The sequence below is a fragment of the Neopelma chrysocephalum genome, unplaced genomic scaffold (assembly GCF_003984885.1).
Source record: "Neopelma chrysocephalum unplaced genomic scaffold, ASM398488v2 Primary Assembly neopelma1_97390, whole genome shotgun sequence".
NCBI lineage: Eukaryota > Metazoa > Chordata > Aves > Passeriformes > Pipridae > Neopelma > Neopelma chrysocephalum.
Window position 1 is genome coordinate 6,039,217 of NW_020926031.1, and position 17,872 is coordinate 6,057,088.

Sequence of the window (17,872 nt, forward strand, 5' to 3'; positions counted from 1 at the left end):
CTATTGATCTGCCTTAGTAATACAAGACATTGTGAGTGGCATTATATTGTACCTGACTTCCTCAGGATCTTGGCTTGCTTCCTCAAAAGTGCCAGCAGCAGGCCTAAGAGCCCAGAGTCACGGAATATATCGCTGAATAACAGGTCCTTCTGGGTCATGCTGAGAAGACACTGGAGAGCTGTTAAGGTGCAGAATGGCACGACGTTTTCCTTTATCAAATACTGAACCTTCTTCAAAATTTCATGGGGGACATAGGACAGGTCTAGGACTATGGACTCCACCAGTCTGAAGAACTGGACTTGGACTGGGTATGGTTTGAAATGGATTATGTCAGTAAATTGGTTGATAGGTTGCAGTGTCCATTCCAAAAGAAAGAAGTTCACTCTGTCCCAAGCCCATATGGTACCAATTGCTGCCAAGATTCTTCCACACAGGTGCTGATCATTACTTTTCTGGAAAATGGACTGCAACACCTGAAAAGCCTGGAGGTTTTTCACTGTCATTCCTGTGGGATAAAACCAGGTGAGATCATTTTTACAGGAGTGCTAATTAAGTATTCAATCACCATAACTGTAATATGGAAATAAGAATAAAAGACACGAGGGATGTGACTGGGAGGCGTATTCTTGACCTTGGATCAGACCCTACAGATGACATGGTCATTTCAGTTTGATGTTAGGGAGCATTCAGATTCCTGCAGCATTAAACACATAGATCAGAAGGTGCCATCTCATACTCCTTCCTCCATATCCAGACACAAAATGAATGGAGCTTCATCTTTCTATGACCCGCCTACATAGCCACATGTGTGTATACATACATACATATATATACATATATATATATATACTGTACCAGAAGACCGTGTCCATTCAAAATCAAAGTGTGGTAATTGTGGGTGTACAATATTGCCAGAAACTTTCAGTTCAGTTTTTCCACAAGTTGTAAGGCAAGTCAGCATGTCCACAATCTCGTCCAAATAAGGGTCTCCTTCATTTTGCTGCAACCCCTCACACCTAGGAACAAAATTTGGAGCAGTCATATGTTGATACCTTTATAATACAAACATTTTGGATATATCATTGGGTACTGAGCACATAGGAGCTACATACAGTAACTCCACACCATGGCAGAGTTCTGAAGCACAACAACACTTACAGACTGAAAGAAACTGAAGTGACACTGTAAGAGTCTTCTGAAGAAAAGGAAGATAAGTGTTGGAATTTAGTCCAGTTATGTGTCCTTTAAAAAAAGTAATTCTCTACAAAAAAAATGTCTGGTTTGGGGAGTAAAAATTTAAATTTTGTGAGAGTTCAAAAAATTAAAACAGACACTTCATATTAAGAGGTGGGTATATGGTTGGCAAGATAAGGAACTTGCTAAGTGAGATAAATAACAGAAAAATCTCAGGCCTGAGGAAGAAAAAGATGTTGTTTTGCCTGAGCTTTGTGAATCAGACATAAAGATGGCATGTCTCTCCTATGTAAGGAAATAGTTTGAACTGTAACCCCAGATTTGCCATAGTTCATAGACTGAAGTGAGAGTGTCAAAGGACAGAAACCTGCTTATCGTGTCATCCTCTTCTGTACTGCTTAGAGGGGTCAGTTCTTAAGGAAAACTGCAGCATTTGGGCATGGGCTAGTGGCAGAACAACACACTGATACTAGAAGCTAGAAAAATCTTAGAAGAAAACAAAACAAAATGTTCTGGTTTCATCTAAACAAGAAAAAAGAAAAAGAGAGGAAATGTTCTCTTTGAAAGAATGCTATTAGCAAGATTCTTTTTACCTTAAAAAAATTCTAAACATCAGAGAAGAGGAAACTTGGTCACACAAAACACTCTGGAAAGAAGCTCTCCGTCTAACCCTTCATGGCAGTATATGCTGGGAACGGAAACTAATCTGAAGCCCTGAGCACCTGAATGCTATTTCTGTCTCCCCAGCCTAGTTACATCAGTTAAAAAGGATGGGGGCATTCATAGCCCTTACTGAAAAAGATCCTGTGTTTCTCCCCTTATGTGGTTAGAATTTAATCAGAAATATGCATTTCAACACAGCTTATTTATAAGAGAAAGCTAGACAATCTCTGATTGTCTGCAAAGAAGTTAATAATTTTGTGCCATTCAAAAATCTTGAGAAATCATACTCACAGATACCTTTGAGATCATGATTCAAATCATAATCCTCTAGATCCAAATCAAAAAACACCCTGCGCCCCCCAGTCTTTGTTCAGGAACCAGGATTTTCACAAGCATAGAAGTAGTACAAGAGTAGGCAAAGCCAGAATGGAAACAAAAAGATCTGGAAATGCTCTCTTCAAATGATATTAAAGAAAAGCAGAACAAAGCCCCTCAGTGTCTCTGGGGAAGTGGTATAATGTACTGTTTTGACATAGCAAACTCAGAGCCTGCTTAGACAACACAAGCTGACAAGAAGAGCAACAGATTCTGCTTTGTACTTTTGATTAGGATAACTAGCAAGGGTTTTTCCTGATATGTTCATTCTCATCTTGGTTCTGAAGAACGTAAACTTTTCAGATCTAAGTTTGGGTGTTGTTTTCTGCACAGCAAGGAGATGGTGTTTCCCTCCCTAGCTGACTGCATTTCTGGATCAAGAGTTCACCTTAACTGAGAAAAATGCCTCTGACCTGCATCCCCTGTAATACTAATTGTTGAAGAACCTTTGTCTTGTGTTCAGAAAGTCCCTATCCCATTGCAGACTAACTTCTCCTATACTGTTCTCCTTCTGGTATGGTTTCAGTAGAAAAAGTTATGTACTGCTTCCCTTCCTAAAACAGCAATGAAAGACTCAATGTCAAGGTCTCTATTACTGGCTTTGTATCCACACAGGATTACTTTTTTGATTCATATTTTCAAAGAGACCCCCACGCATTCTGAAAATGAAGTTTTATGATCCTGTAGAAGCCTATTAAAAACCTCTCTACTTACCTGAGTAAAATTTTTAGCAGGAGTTGGTAGCCATCATTACTTTCAAATTCTGTTAATAAAGCTGATGATATGGGATAAGAATCTTTCACAAAGCACAAGACAATACTAGCAGCTTCACACACATCAGAAGCAGGTAGAGTATCAGCCAGTTTAAAGAGATTCTGAACAGCTATTTTAATGCAGTCCACAGCTGTGGAAAAAAAATTATAGCAGGTATTTAAGAACTGTCAGTCAAACAAGTTCAAAGTTACTAACAAAAATAAAAGAAGTTTGAAAAGTTATTTCTCAGTAAAATAGTAGTCAGTTAAATCTTTTTCTAGACAGAAAAGATAAGAAGATATATGAATATCACACTCATTTCAGAAGCTACATGAAGAACATTGCTGGCTTTACAGTATGTATGCATTTCTTTGCTTAACCCACAGAAGCTGATTTAGTCTCAGGAGTACAAAACTTCCATCCCACCCACTCACCAAAATTCATAGACAGTGATTCCAGCTGTCTGAGTGCAAGGTAAGCAGAGACTAACAAATTTAACTCTCTTTTACTAAGTCAACCACACATTCTGTGCAGAGTTCACAGATTAATTCTTTACTCAATGAGGCATATGTAATGGGGTACACACATTTTGGTCTGAGCAGCAATGCCTAATTTTCTTGTCTAATCTGACAGCCAGTCCTTCCAGGACAGCTTCAAAACGTCTAAACAGTTCTTTCAATATCACCTAGGAAGCCAAATTTTTAGTTTAAAAAATAAAAATACCTATATGCAGTTATTCCATTACAAGGAATACTGACAGTAAGGTTTGCATTATAAAACTGGTTTTTTTCCCTTCTAAGAAATTGAGACTTGTGGCCTTTGCACTTCTCAATAACAATAAACAAACAAAAAAAAACAAACAACAAAAAAAATTCCTTAGATTAATAAAGCCTAGGAAGAAATGAGGATGTAACTCATCCAATTATGATGTTGTCCCAAAAGACATTCTTTCTCTGGCAGTGCCTCCAGCCCTGTATTTAGTGTTCATGAATCTTAGGCTCACAGACTGAGTCACATAACTTAAGGAAAAGCATATTACATCTTGCTCTTGCCTACATCAGTGTGATCAAGTGGGATTGTCTCTTGCCTGTAATTTTATTTTTTGTGTAAAAAACCCTTCAGTTTCCAGATGGCTCTCAGTGCTAATAAAGCTTCTGTCTACAAAGTCAAGAGCCCATTCTTTGCAGTTGACTGACTATCAGATGATGTGGAGATAAAAATCCATCCTGGGGAGAATCCTTTTCAGAACTCATTCTCAGTGGAACTGTGAGGAAAGGAGTAGCCAAATTACTAAACCAAACCTTGTAGGTACATGATGCTGTTTTTGGTCTGAGCCTTTGAAATTGTTCTCAGAACACGGCCTGTAGGTACTTTCCACGACTGGCTGCACTGGTCCCAGAGAGAAGCAGTTGCTATAATTAATGATTGAAGCTTATCAGCTGCCAGAAGTTCCTCTACACCTTGTTCCTCTTTGTACATGTTAAGCATTATCTGAAAAGCAAACAAACATCAGCTACAATAAAACCTCTGCAAATATCCAGGAGATGAAGAAAAACCCATTTGCGGAAGGGATTATAAGTTTGATAATAATGTCAGGAGAAAGTAGCAGCAGTGAAATGAACAAGTAAAACTACCACTAGGATATTCTTAATGGATTTTTTTCACACTTAAAGTCACATTGTTTTGTTAAATAAAAAAATAAGAGATATAGTGGCATCATCTCAGATTGTTTTATACTGCTCCTGATGTTTGTTCAACAGTTTTCAGTACAAAATTACTTCTTTTTGTGGCAGTTTGAATCAATCACCAGCTAAGAGCCTAAGTGTATCTGAGTGCCCAGGAAAAATGAACTCCCAGAGGCACATCTCACCTCAACAAGCATTTCCTGAGTTTGGGCGTCATCCTCACTTGTCTCTCCATCATCACTGGTTTTCTTCAGAGGAAAAGTGAAGAAAAGGTACAGGCACTGCATCAGAGCAGCTGGAAGTCCAGATCCAATGATGTTCCACAAAGTTCTCTAAGTAAACAAAATAAAGATCAGTCCCTCCAGAAGCTGACCACAGTTTTCTTGTGTTTCTACACACTGAGAGTAATCATGGCAGATGAAAGAGCTACTTGAGCATTTTATCCTTATGAGTACTCCAGGGCACACAAGACTGGCTATCATACAGCATGGCTGTACAAATCCATTTGGCAGAAATAAATACAGTAACCATGTGTTGCCATAGATGTTCCCAGGACTTCCCACTACAGCCTTGACAGAGATTCTATGTCCTGCATATAGAGACCTACAGTCAATAAAGCACACAACCTGCAAACTAACTAGCAGCTGAACCAGCAGCAAGGCCAGGGACAGACAGTGCCCCCTTTACCATTAGTTTCCAGGACACCCTGCAGCTACAGAGGCCTGGTATGTTAAAAGCATGAATTCTTCATAATTCTTCATTCCCTCCTTGACTCAGCATGACAGCAATTTAGCTATAATGTCATTGCTTTTTTTAACTGCACACACACTTCTAATTATAGGATTCATAAATGCAAGAGACAGTTTCTTCATAGTGTTTCTCAACACTTAGTTTATTCCCATTTTCACCATGGCTGAGTACAACTTCCAGAGAAGTCCCAGTGTGTGTGCTTGGCACACAGTAATCAGAGCAAAAACCAGAAGCAAATTAAAGAGAAGAATGAGGTTTGTGATATGAAGTTTTGTGTGTGTGTGCTACAAAAAATAGCAGAGTCTTAAATCTGTGAAAAACACAAAGCTCATCAGAAACTTCATGCTGTAACTAACTATATGGAGGTCCTTATGGCACAGAACATGTCCCCTAGAATCTGACAGTAAGATTTTATTTTTGTGTGTTTGAATAAGACTCAACTAAATGTCATGGATAAACACATCACTGATGCCCATCAGCAGGCTGTACTGCTGATGCCAGTCTGCATTCAAGATGTCTGTAAAAGTAGAATTTGTGAAATGCTTCAAAGCAAGAGTCTATCAAGATGGAAAATTCAACCACTGCATTACCAGACATACAGGTGCATACTAGTCACCTTTTTGATATGTAAATTGGAGTGATAAAGAAAGGCTGAAGAGCAATAATACACAAGGGGGGGGAGAAAAAGCAGAGGAACACTAGAAAAAATAGCTGTCTGATCATCAAAACAAAAAGGGTATCTGAAAGCACACAGTGCTTCTCTCTTTCAGAAAAGCCTGGCCTATAAACCTGGTGGTGTGTCCTCTGTATATCCTGGGCATGCTGAAGCTCCAAGTATTAGGGATAATGCAAACACTGAGACTTAGGTGTCCCACTGTTGGGGTGGCTACACAGTTCCTCTGAAATAAAAAGAAAAAGCCCTCTGTAGTAATTTCTCTTACCAAGTCAGTCAGTGAGAGCAGATACACTGATTTCAGGAGCAAGTGGCCATCTTCTGCTTCCACTTTCTGTTGCAGGAATTGCTCCAAAGCCAGACGAGCTTCTTCTGTTACCACAAAAACATAAATCAAAGATGAAAATGCTGTGTTGATGCAGATTCTTAACAGATCTGACAAATTTAGCAAAATTACAGTAGCAGGAGTCCACTGAATGAACAGAAAGACATAAAATGATTTTGATCCAGCATCAGACTCAGGTCAGTTCATGTAAACTATGTTTCAAACTGAGAAATTTCACTGGGAATACCAGCTCAGTTCATGAAGCCTGTCAGCTGACAGTGCAAAGAATGTACAACAGCCACCAGGAAAGCCATGTGTGGCTGGCAGTATTTTTCTCATTAAAGAAAGCTCCTCAGAATAGTGTGTAACCTACTCTTTAACTCTTATATGCATTATACATTATACATTTCCAGCTACAAAAGTTCCAAACCCAAGATCAGCAAGGCCAGGTCTTCAGTGCAATCACCTAAAACGAGCGCCAGCTCACACCTACTGAAATACCTGGCTTGATACACAGCATTTTCCTATTCCCTCTTTATTTCCAGCACAGAGGACAGCTGAAAGACAGCACATTTCCAGAACAAGTGGATCCAGTGGATATGGTATGGGATCCTTACCTGCAGGTTTGCCATTGAGGATCCTCTTAATTTCTTTAGTCAGAAGCTTGGAAACCTCACTGGCTAACAGCTGAATGTTGGGGAATACGACTACTCCAGCAGACTGTTCCCAGGCCTGAAATCCAAGCATAACTGTTAAGTCTTTCTGACACATCATGTCTTTGGTAGACTGACAAATACTAATAAATACAAATAAAGAAAGATAAAGCTAACAATCCCCTGCAAAATTCCCCTTCCATCCAGTATAGTCCATTAAGCAGCATTTCCCAGACAGGAAGGAGTATGACACTACAGACAGAGAAGTCAACCCTTTGAATCACATAACACACCTACTAGAGAGCTTTTACAGTATTTTCTACATTGAGTACAATCAAAACAATCTAAATATTTGTCATACCCTGGGTCACTAATCCTTTGTATCAAAAATTATGCTAGTCCCTTTCAAAATACAACATAAACACCCTGAAGAAAACAAATTTATAGACGAATTTATAAACATTTTATAAATAAATTTATTATTTACTTGTTAAAGAATGGACAAGCAATTAAACGTGAAGCTTACTAGATAAACAACAGCAAGACTTGTTAATTCTCTGAGTTTGGCAAACAGATCCCCTCTTAAATGTAACCTTGCCTTTGGGGGAAAAAAATTCAAGAGCAATAAAAAAAATATTCCAGCAGACTAATACTACCACATCCAACTGGCCTCCAACAAGCAGGTACCATTACTTTTATATAGAGTATCTAAAGCTATATACATTGATGTATTAGCAATAGTTCAGCATTCACCTCTAAATACCAGCCTGAGACACCTCTGTCCCCAGCAACCTTGAAAATTTCTTTACAAAAGTCTCCTTCTAGAAGCTCTGAAAAATCACACTGTAAGGTCAGATTATAAAAGGAAGGTAAGAAAAATAATGATGTTTTCCTAAAATAGTTTGGAGCAAATATATTATTGTCTGCCAAGAAATAAGTGCAACTCTTTGTAAAAGAAGATCTTCTACAAATATTTCCTTCCCTACCATGCTTTCAACTCCTTGTTATTTCATCATGGATGGCAGCTTGTGGACAAGCTGGTTTTTTCCCCATGAAGTGCCAGTTGTCTGTCAGTAATCAGGCAAGCACCTACTTTTTATTTCATTTTACTGCAGTCAACACAGTAAAACGCACCCAACTCTTCTTTCTGTGCTACAAGAGTGAAATGCAATTGCACAGTGTGCCTATCAATAATTTTCAATCAATCAATCAATCATATTAAAAACAAACTAGTTTTTCAGATTTTGATTATTTGCAGAGATCCTCAATTACGAGTAAGATCCATCAATTCCTCCACTTTTGATGCAGAAGAAAGGGAGGATTGTAAAGAACAGAAGTAAGCTGGACAAACACAATGACAAGAAACCTACAGCCACTTCAGGATATACAATGCTTGTCATTAAGCTACACCCTTTCTCAGAAAAAAAGCAGTGATAAATCCCTGCCCCTCTTCCTCAAAGAGGAACATCCACAACCCTTCAGAAAGGCCTTGTTATACCTACTCTTCTGCTAACAGAAAGAGCAGGACAAATTTTAGGATTTGAGACCATACACAGCAGAGAGCATTAATCAAATGTTCATAGCAATGCTACTAGTCCTTCTCCCTACAAACCAGGCCACTAATGTTCTGATTTAATTTTATTGGTGATCGTTCCATGGGTCAGACACCAATCTTTAGAATACATTGCCCTTTAAGAACAGACCTAATTATTTCCATATTCACGTTTGAGCCTATAGAAGATCTGTATCTGGAAGCATATTAACCTGACTCCATTCCAGGATGTCTGCCTTCAGGGGAAAATCAAATAGTATGGTATCAACGTAATCTGATTTTCTTTCTTCCTCTTAAGGCTGTTTCTACATGTTTAAGATTCTGTCACAAGTTCCCTGTGTCTGCTTTTACCATCTGTCCTTCCTACTCCATAGTGCACGGAGAGATGTTAGTTCAAAAGCCAGCAATGCAATAGAACGTTCTGATACTTTCTGAGGCACTGAGAAGGAAGACACAGAAGGCACATTAAAATGACTCCCTAGGCCTGAATCACAAGCAGATGGCTAACATTTTCCTCCCACATCTCTTCCATCTATGTCAAGGAGTACAAACGACACCCCATATCCCAGGTGTCTCCTGGTTAGTGCCCCCTCTCTCCAGCCAACTGAGTAAGAGCTAAAGATCTCTTAAATCAATGATGTAAGGCTAAAATGTTCTAGTCACACTTCTAAACTTAAATGCCTGCAAAGCCCTACAAAGCTCCACTAGTACATCTAAGAAAAGTGGGGGGAAGAATCTCTCTCTCGGGCCATAAAATCAAGCGTTAAGCTAATGAAAAATTCATATCTCCATTCTGAATGTATTCTGTAGCCAAAATTTCCTTTAAGAATTTTAAATCCCCTTTTTGCAAGCCTTACTGCAATTCAGGAAATCAGTTTCTATAACCCTAAAGCGTGTGAAGTTCAGCGCTCCAGAAAGGAGACACGCAATGGGTATGCATATGTACAACATTGCCAGCCCCTCAGTAATACTCACCTTGCCTCCTGAGAACATTTGTCCTTTGACACACTGATACTAAATTTTATTTCTCATGTGCCATGATAAATAAGCAATTTCCTTCTTTGCTGTCCAATTTCTAATTCCTAAGACTTCTAGATTTTATAACTTTTATCACCTTTGTTCAGAAACAACTCCCTCAGTCTTTTGAAAATTACCACCATGTGAAAGGCATCCTTGTTATTCATACCTAGTTAATGATCAGCAAATGTAAATATGTTGTATATAATCTTATCTCACCAAGACTTGCTTACTTCATGTTCATTATGTGGTATTCAAAAACTAAAGCTGCAACACAACTCAGAAACTTGGAGATCTTGGAATTTCAATTTCATTTTAAGTTTGAGGCAGGAAAAGCTCAGCAGAAGAATTCCACAAAAAGCCTTTTGCTTACAAGACGGGGAGGAAGCAGTTTGGAGAGACTATCTTCCACAACAAAGCCTGTCTTCATTGGGATGAATTAATACCCTCAAAAGATAAAGGATGTGTGTTTCCATGGACCTTCAAGAAGAAGGAAGACAGGAGGTCTGAAAACAGTCCAGAAAAAAAACAAAATAGATGACTGTTGCTCCAAGCACAAAGGTTGTTAGTGTGCTACCTCAAAAAAAACAGTGAAATTTTCAGCATTCCATTTTAAAAGCAGACCTATGGAAAGGGAAGGTGCTCCTCTACAGAAAACTGTCAGATTATCAGTCCTGATTTGACTTTGAAGAGCATTCTTTGAAGGTTGAGAAAGGAACACTGTCCTTTTGCAAAGACAGAAATTTTGTGACCTGATAAAGTGGTGGTGAGCTCCCAAGACAGCAAAGCCTGCCCCAGCACATGTAATGTTATATGCAGAGAGAGAGATTCATTTCCAGTGACAGGCTCATATGCAGAACGACAGCTCTTCTGTTCAAATACAGCCTTTGGTTCAGAAGGGGCACTCTTCTATGCAAACAAATCCAGAAGTTGAGAGGAAGTGGTGAAAAGTGAAATTTGTTCAAAAATCATAAAGTATCTGTAGGACCATTTAGATTTATTAAGAAGGCCATTTCTGAGACTCCAGGCTATACACTCATTGCCTTTCGAGACCCCTCCACTCATTTTGTCTGCACTGCCTTGGACCAGGGCAAGCTTGCACTCAAACACAGCTACTTCACCATAGGCACTGCTAGATCCTACCCACAACTCAGTTGTTTTATTCAGACTGACACCAGTGAGTGACCTGTTTCAGTGCTGTTCACTGACACCATCATCTACAGGGATTTCACTGTGCACCAGGACTTACAAGTTTCATGCTCCATCCAGCTGAGTGAAACGTTTATGACTATCTGGAAGTTATTCCTGATTTACTGTTATGGACACCAAAGATTTCACAACCCTGAACACAGTGAATTTCCTACGCACTCGGTTCAAAATGTCAATCCAGAGTATCACCTTTTATGTCTCACAGTGCTTCCATATAAAGAGTGACCATGCATTAACTTTTTTTTTCTTCACCTACACACTGGCTACTTTTCAGAAAACCAACTCAGCTAGGTAGGGAACAGATGTATCTGAGTTTGGTCACTCAAGAACACTGAAAACTCACAAGGTACAGACAATTGAAATATGCCATCACTAAAATATGGTTTCCCCAAAAAGATGCTTTTATTTTTTTTCTGAAAGACATAGTGAGAGAGTGTAAAAATGCAGATTTAATACTCATAAATACCCAATGTAATTCAAAAGAAAAACAATTCTTCTGCACTACTACATCACCACAGTACATTTAAATATAGGCCAAGCTTTCTGCTTTGCTCAGTATATGCTCTGCCTTTCTATCACTGTATGGCCCACTCAAACAATGTCCTGTATATTTCACAGATTCTAGCAAAGAAAACCAACCCATAAGGTTCCCATTCACTACAGAGCTCTTCTAATTTCTCCTTTTAACATGGCCATCTCAGAAACTGTTGGCTGATGGAAGGTCTAGGGAATGGGGTAGGGCAGCCTGCTAACTAAAATGTTCTGGTTCTCAGCTGTGTCCCTTACCCGTGGTATGACCTTCTTCTCCCCGTTCCATGTCCCTAACACAAATCCTCTGTCAAGCACTAAAATTAGACATCAGCATGGTCATTAACCCCAAAATTCCATCTTAAGACTGTATTCCTGCATTTCCCCTAACTGGCTGCATGCCACAACCACATTTTCCCAGACTGAAAGTGTGCTCAGCCCCCCCATTAAGTAATAAAATACATGAGACAGACATGAAGTGACATCTTCACTTTGAAAGATGCCTGTCTCATCAACATATTCCTTGACTTCAAAAATAGAATATAGCCACTCAGGAAAGTAAAACAGTGTCCCCCCTACACTTTTCTCATACTAACTCAGCAGGTTAGGTAGATGGAAGGAGGAGTACTTTTACTCCCAATGGAGTAAAAGCATCACCTAGACAAAGGGATCCTGCTTCAATTAACTACACTGGCAGTTTGGGTGACCACAGAATGGATAGGGCAACAGAAACTCAAATTTACATCCTTGAACAAACCTTTAAGAAGAGGGGAAGAAAGTCCAGCAGCTTCCTCTGTTGATCCTCTGGGACAAGAAATGGAGCCACCTGCTCATACTCTACAAATTGTTTGCCTAGAGTCTCCCACTGGAGGGTATGGCTCTGGGGCAGCTTGTCCTTGCTGTGTGCAGGCTTCTCCAGCTCTTCTGCTGTGTCTCCATCATCAGGGCTTTGCTCTTGCTGTCCTGCTTGGTAAGGTGCATCCTCCAGCTGCCATGTGAGTTCAGCTGCTTTGTCCATGCTGACATGAGACCAGATAAAGATACTGTGTTATTTACAGTTAGATCATCTCTTACCATTAAACCCTCCCATGGAACTAGATACTGACAGTTTTAACTGTTGGAGTTAGAGAGTTTAGAAATATGGAAATGCTCTCTGTCATTGACTCTTTTACAATTCTAATGGCAAAGCACTCTGCTTCTGGACAAGAATATGAACAAGTTGTCTGCCATGAGACATGTGCATGTGCTACATAACTCATCTGGGCTTTGACAGGACAAACAGGCAAACCATGCAGCAAATCTGTATTCCAGTCCCAGCTTTGCCACTGAGCCAGATCCTCTCCCCTATACTTCAGTCACCCCAACTGTAAAACAAGTTATAATTATTACCATCATCAGATCTGCAACAGAAGAGCAAGAGCCAGGTTACACATTTCATTTAGTATGGATGGTAAATTAAGCTGCACATCACTCGTCCTACCTAGGGTGGGATTGAAGCCCTGTCTGGAACAGGAGCTGTGTGGAAAAGCCAAAGGTTCTCCACATGGGTGTGCTGGCCCAAAGAGACAGCCAAGATTCAGCTCTTCTATATGGCCGACATACAGCTCTGTACAATTAGTAGGTATTTTCACTACAACATTACTTGTTTTGCTGATCCTGCAAACTGAAGTGGATATTCCTCATTGAAGGAGCATGGTGCTTCTAGCAGTCTCATTTCCACCAAATTTAATTTAAAATGAGTTCATCTTGCACTATAGGTTGGGGAATCCTTCTGGTACAACTCATCTCAACCCCAAGTCTTCTCATCTACTTGACAGCCCTGTTTTCATCCATAGTCTTCTGGGAGGTCATTGACATAGCCCTGAATCCATAGCAGCTCCAGTCCTTTGCCATAGCCTTCTGTGAGCTCACCCTGCTATGTTGAGCCTACATAATGACAACACTTACACCAATGGAAATCAGGCTTCTCCAGTGTCCATCAAAGTCATCCATATGCTTATTGGAGTCTAGGTCATTGTCTGACTATTCAAAATATGACAGGACAAATTATCACAGTGTGTGTAGGCAGATGGGAGTCATCAAAGTTAATGTAGCTCACTTTACTTACCAAGTATACTGTCTTTTAAGAGCCTAGAAGAATCTTTAACACATCATTTCAACCCCCTCAAAGAAAAACGTCAATGTAGCTTCATTTCTAGGAAATAGGTTCTTTCTCTACAGTGTCTCTTTGATTGCCATTCTAACTTGTCAATAAAAATGCCAAAAAGCAAATATAACTAAAAAACTGAGTCAGATCTGTACTACCAATACATACACTCATTAAAATAAATTTTAAAAGAGTATTACAAGCTTGGTTTAGAACTATAAGCCAACACTACATTTGGGATTCTCTTCCTTCACCTTCCAAAAGTTACGCAGTCAGCTTACTGCTTGCATTCTGCCCACTCCAGGCCAGATGAATCAGTTTCCCTTCCACACTCACGTAGCAGCTCCACACTGCACAGATGAAGAGCATGACATTATCTTGACACTGTGCACCACACCACCTGCAGCAAGCTGACAGTCCCAGCAGACACCTATGCCTACATGTAAATACCAATCCTTCACAGTATGGCACAGGCTAATTCACTCTACCACAGCCCATACTCTGTCCCTTGTGGGAGATGGAGGGCTATGAAATTTTGATCAGCCTCCAAGGAACAGTCAATCTAAAATTTCCTACCTCAACAACATTTTGTGTTTCACTGCTGTTGTTTTTCCTAATTATCTGTGTTAAGACAACACAGCCTTGTGAGCAGAAAAATTGTGATGACTGTCTGCATAGAGTAAACAGGAAGACTCTGTTCCTCATGACTGTGTGGGAGTTACATTTGTCATATGTTATACTTAAATCTGGTGTGGGATTTTGGCCCACTTGAGTCATCATGAAGCTGTACAGTGTGTTGATTGAGGAAGCCTGGGTACTGTTCTAGGGGCTTCAGTGAGCATAGTTCACTTATGCTGCTCTCACATTCCAAACAGCACCACCATTCTCTCCCTAAAGAAAATGTCTCACCTTGGAAGCTACTCTGCTAAGCCTAAATCAATGCTAAGCAACAAGTAACTCATTCCCAGTGCCTACACTCAACCTCTGTTGCTTGCATTGAGAAACCCAAAGTTCTTTACAGAGGCATTCTACAGATGGTGAAACTAAGTCATGGAGAGGTGAATGAAGTGCCTATGCTGGCCTCAGAAGGTCAGTGACTGACCAGTCAACTTCCTATATTGCACTGCATGAGTATGGCCCTGCAAATGTTTGAACCAATTTTCTCTCTTTCTATTCACACTTCACTGAGCAGGCCTCTCTTGTCAGTGTCACAGCTAAAGCAAGTGGGGATGGTCACTCAAAAAATGTTCGCTCGAATCCATGCAATGAAAGAGTTCTTCCCATCTCCACAGAAACTCTCATAACCAGATATGCACACACAACTTCATTAATGAAGATCTAATTGTAGCAGGCTATGTAAGACATCTAAGTGTACGTGGAAATATTTAATCTCCAGAAATACATGAAAGCAAAATGAGGATTGTTATTTTCCTCATTATTTGTTCCAAACTATCTGGACTCCAAAAGACATATTAGACTAAATATCAGTCCTCTGGTATTAGTCTGTTGACTCCACTTGCACTATCTGCTTTAAATATTACTTCTCCTAATAGCCTTTTCTTGTGTCTACATTTTGATTAAGACTTCTAAGTCCTTTACACTTTCTCTTCCTTTTAGAGGATAATTATTCTTCTAGACTAATCACAAAATCACAGGGTCCAGCATTCAAATATCTTTGGTATTAAGGATAGCTTAGATATTTTGAAAAGATCTTATATGTTGTCTCTCTTCTACATTCCACCATTTGTTTTGATCCTCAGTGTAAGTTAACAGCTTATTTCAGCTTTGATAAGTTTCTTTGATTCTTGATTAAGTTTGATATGACACTTTTTGATAAGTATCACAATGATATAAAAAGTAAAGTCTAAATAATAAAGGTTTTAGAAGACATGAAAGTCAAAATGTTTTAAATAAATCTGATGCAATCATTCAGAAAGTAGTGTCAGGTTACAGAGAGGAAATGTAACTTAATCATGTATTTTCCCTTTTTTTCTAAATGAAGCTCATGTGAAATCACACAGCAATGTTGCTATGTCTTTTCAGGCTGAAAAGACAAAAGAGAAGAAAGGCCTGACCAAAGCTGGCAGAAGAACTGGCAGAACACTGTTACTAACAGCTTACTAGTTGAACAAACATGATTTTTTAAATGACAGTTTATTTATCTGTGATTACCTCCCCCAGCAGCTCAAAGAAGGATCCCATTCAGCTACAAAATCTCAATTTGCACCAAGATCAAGAATTTTACTTATACATTTAAAATCATTTGTTATCACAGCCAGATGGTTGACCAAAAGACAATCAAGTCTCATACCATATTTCAGATTGGTCCACTTTTTTACAGTAAGTATCTGCAAAAAATGTTAGATATTTGAATGCACAAGGAAATCTTTAATCTCCAGAAGTACATGAAAGCAAAATAAAGACTACAAATTGCCTCCTTATTTACTCCAACTGTTCTAATGACAAGAAAAATAGTAGACTAAATATCAGACTTCTACAACTACCTGCTTTAAATATTCCTTCTCCTAATAGCCTTTCCTTAACTATTAAATCCCAGGATTCTGGTGACTGTCAGAAACACACATCTCAGAGCATCCCAAAAATTCAGTGTCTGATACTCCTTTATAACTCTTTCCTTTCTCTGGCAGCTAAGATGACTGTTTAATGAACACAGTTATGACAGTTAATAATTTTAAATGCTAAAAACAGGGATGCCACTACCTCCCAAAGAAAGCTGTCCAATGCCATAACAGATCCAAGCAATAGCAGGCATCATTTGTTTCTTCCGTGAAACACCATATATCACAAATTCTTGTTCTCTTCCCATTCGATCACAAACTCCCTCCTTCTGGCTCACATCACTCTGTGCTCACAGGAATCACAGCACCTCAGAATGAACAGTGTGCCAGATGCTGCCCATCTACTATCCTCTTACCTTTGTCCCTCCTATTCACCCTGGTTCTTCCTCCCTGAACTCCTTCTGCCTTCCTAATCTACATCTATCAGTTCTATTTCTCATAGTTCATGAGACAAACTGAAAAAACACCACCAAAAAGATTTACACTTAAATGTCATTCTATTTACCTTCTCCAATAAGAGGATTGCAATAACTTAAGTTGCAAAATTAAATATCCTACCCAACCTTGCCAGTTCCATCTAATCAAAAATTTACAGGGCAAGGTATTCTCTCTTCCTATGTTCTGGCACAGTGCTTTGTACAATAGGATCCCAATCTGGCTGGTGCCTTGAAATACAAATTACTGACAAAATTCAAGTAACAGAAGGGTTTTAAAACACTTTTCAACTTAGAGAAGCAGAGACATTGAGTATACTTTCTTTTGAGATGTGGTCCTCCTGGAAGTGATGTCCCCATGTCAAGAGCAAACAGAATGCTTCTGTTCAGTCATGGACAATGTAGTAGTAACAAACTCAAGGACTAAGACCAGAGTAATTCTGACTACCTCAAAACAACAGCTCATTAGATAAGGACATTCAGTTAAATCATATCTAACAAGTCTTCACTAGCAGCAGCAACAGATCTGCAATCTTTAAATCTGCAATCCTATTATCATCTCTAGATTAAATGATATAAGCAAACCACTGATCCTTTTTCCTCTTTGTACTGTAGTTTGGGGTGAACTTTGACTGAAGCCTTTGCTATTTGAAAATGGTCCTACCATAACAAAGCAGTTGCAGATAATACTGCAGTTTCCTTCAACATTTAACAGTCTGTTCCTTTTGCTTTCACAGTGAATCTCTTGACATACCTGGGCTCCTAGATTTGGCAGCTCCTGTTGCAGTCAATAACCACATCCAGAGGAATGAGTGTTACTGTTTCTGTCCTAGTAGGCATCTTGCTGCATGCAGCAGCTCCCTCTCTGCTCTTTAAACTTTCCACTGTGAATCACCTGATTAGCTGCTGCACTTACTTCCTGAGGAAAGCAGAAGTGAAAAGCAAACGAACCACAGCTCAGGAGCCACCAAGCTCCCAAAGCAACTTAAAACAGCTCAGCTAACACACAAACCTGGCATGCATAGCATGCTTTTCCCCGAGTCAAGAGTAACCAGGTATTTCGCCCTCTGTACCATATTCACAAAGGAGGTGGGTTAGGGGGAGTGGGATTTCTTTCATTTTGTTTTTAAATTTAATGTTTGCAAAACTACTAGAGGAATACAGCACCACAAAGCTCATGCTTTCTGTGCAACAATCTGGGCCCAAAGGTGAGGCAACTGTTGGAGTCCTTCCTCAAATGCAGCACCCTTAAAATAAACACATTTGAATGCTGAGGTGAATGCTTGTCTCTGACCTCTCTACTAAAATGGTCAAGGCAGCTACTCAGATCAAGAGG

General features: G+C 39.4%; 1 protein-coding gene across 2 annotated transcripts in view; it reads right to left on the reverse strand.

The window, feature by feature from the left end:
- WDFY4 (WDFY family member 4) overlaps positions 1-17,391 on the reverse strand; it is a 128,076-nt gene extending 110,685 nt beyond the window's left edge. Inside the window, exons 1-9 of one of the 2 annotated variants that reach the window (XM_027672326.1) lie at positions 17,291-17,391; positions 12,135-12,396; positions 7,036-7,150; positions 6,362-6,465; positions 4,856-5,002; positions 4,287-4,476; positions 2,947-3,136; positions 856-1,016; positions 53-505 (exon numbers count right to left, since the gene is read on the reverse strand). In XM_027672326.1, the coding sequence (XP_027528127.1) occupies positions 53-505; positions 856-1,016; positions 2,947-3,136; positions 4,287-4,476; positions 4,856-5,002; positions 6,362-6,465; positions 7,036-7,150; positions 12,135-12,395 (1,621 nt within the window). In that variant the 5' untranslated portion in view covers position 12,396; positions 17,291-17,391. Of the gene's footprint in view, positions 1-52; positions 506-855; positions 1,017-2,946; positions 3,137-4,286; positions 4,477-4,855; positions 5,003-6,361; positions 6,466-7,035; positions 7,151-12,134; positions 12,397-13,019; positions 13,258-17,290 lie in introns of those variants that run through there. The other variant, XM_027672325.1, reaches the window with a different exon arrangement.
- Positions 17,392-17,872: the final 481 nt, after the last annotated feature.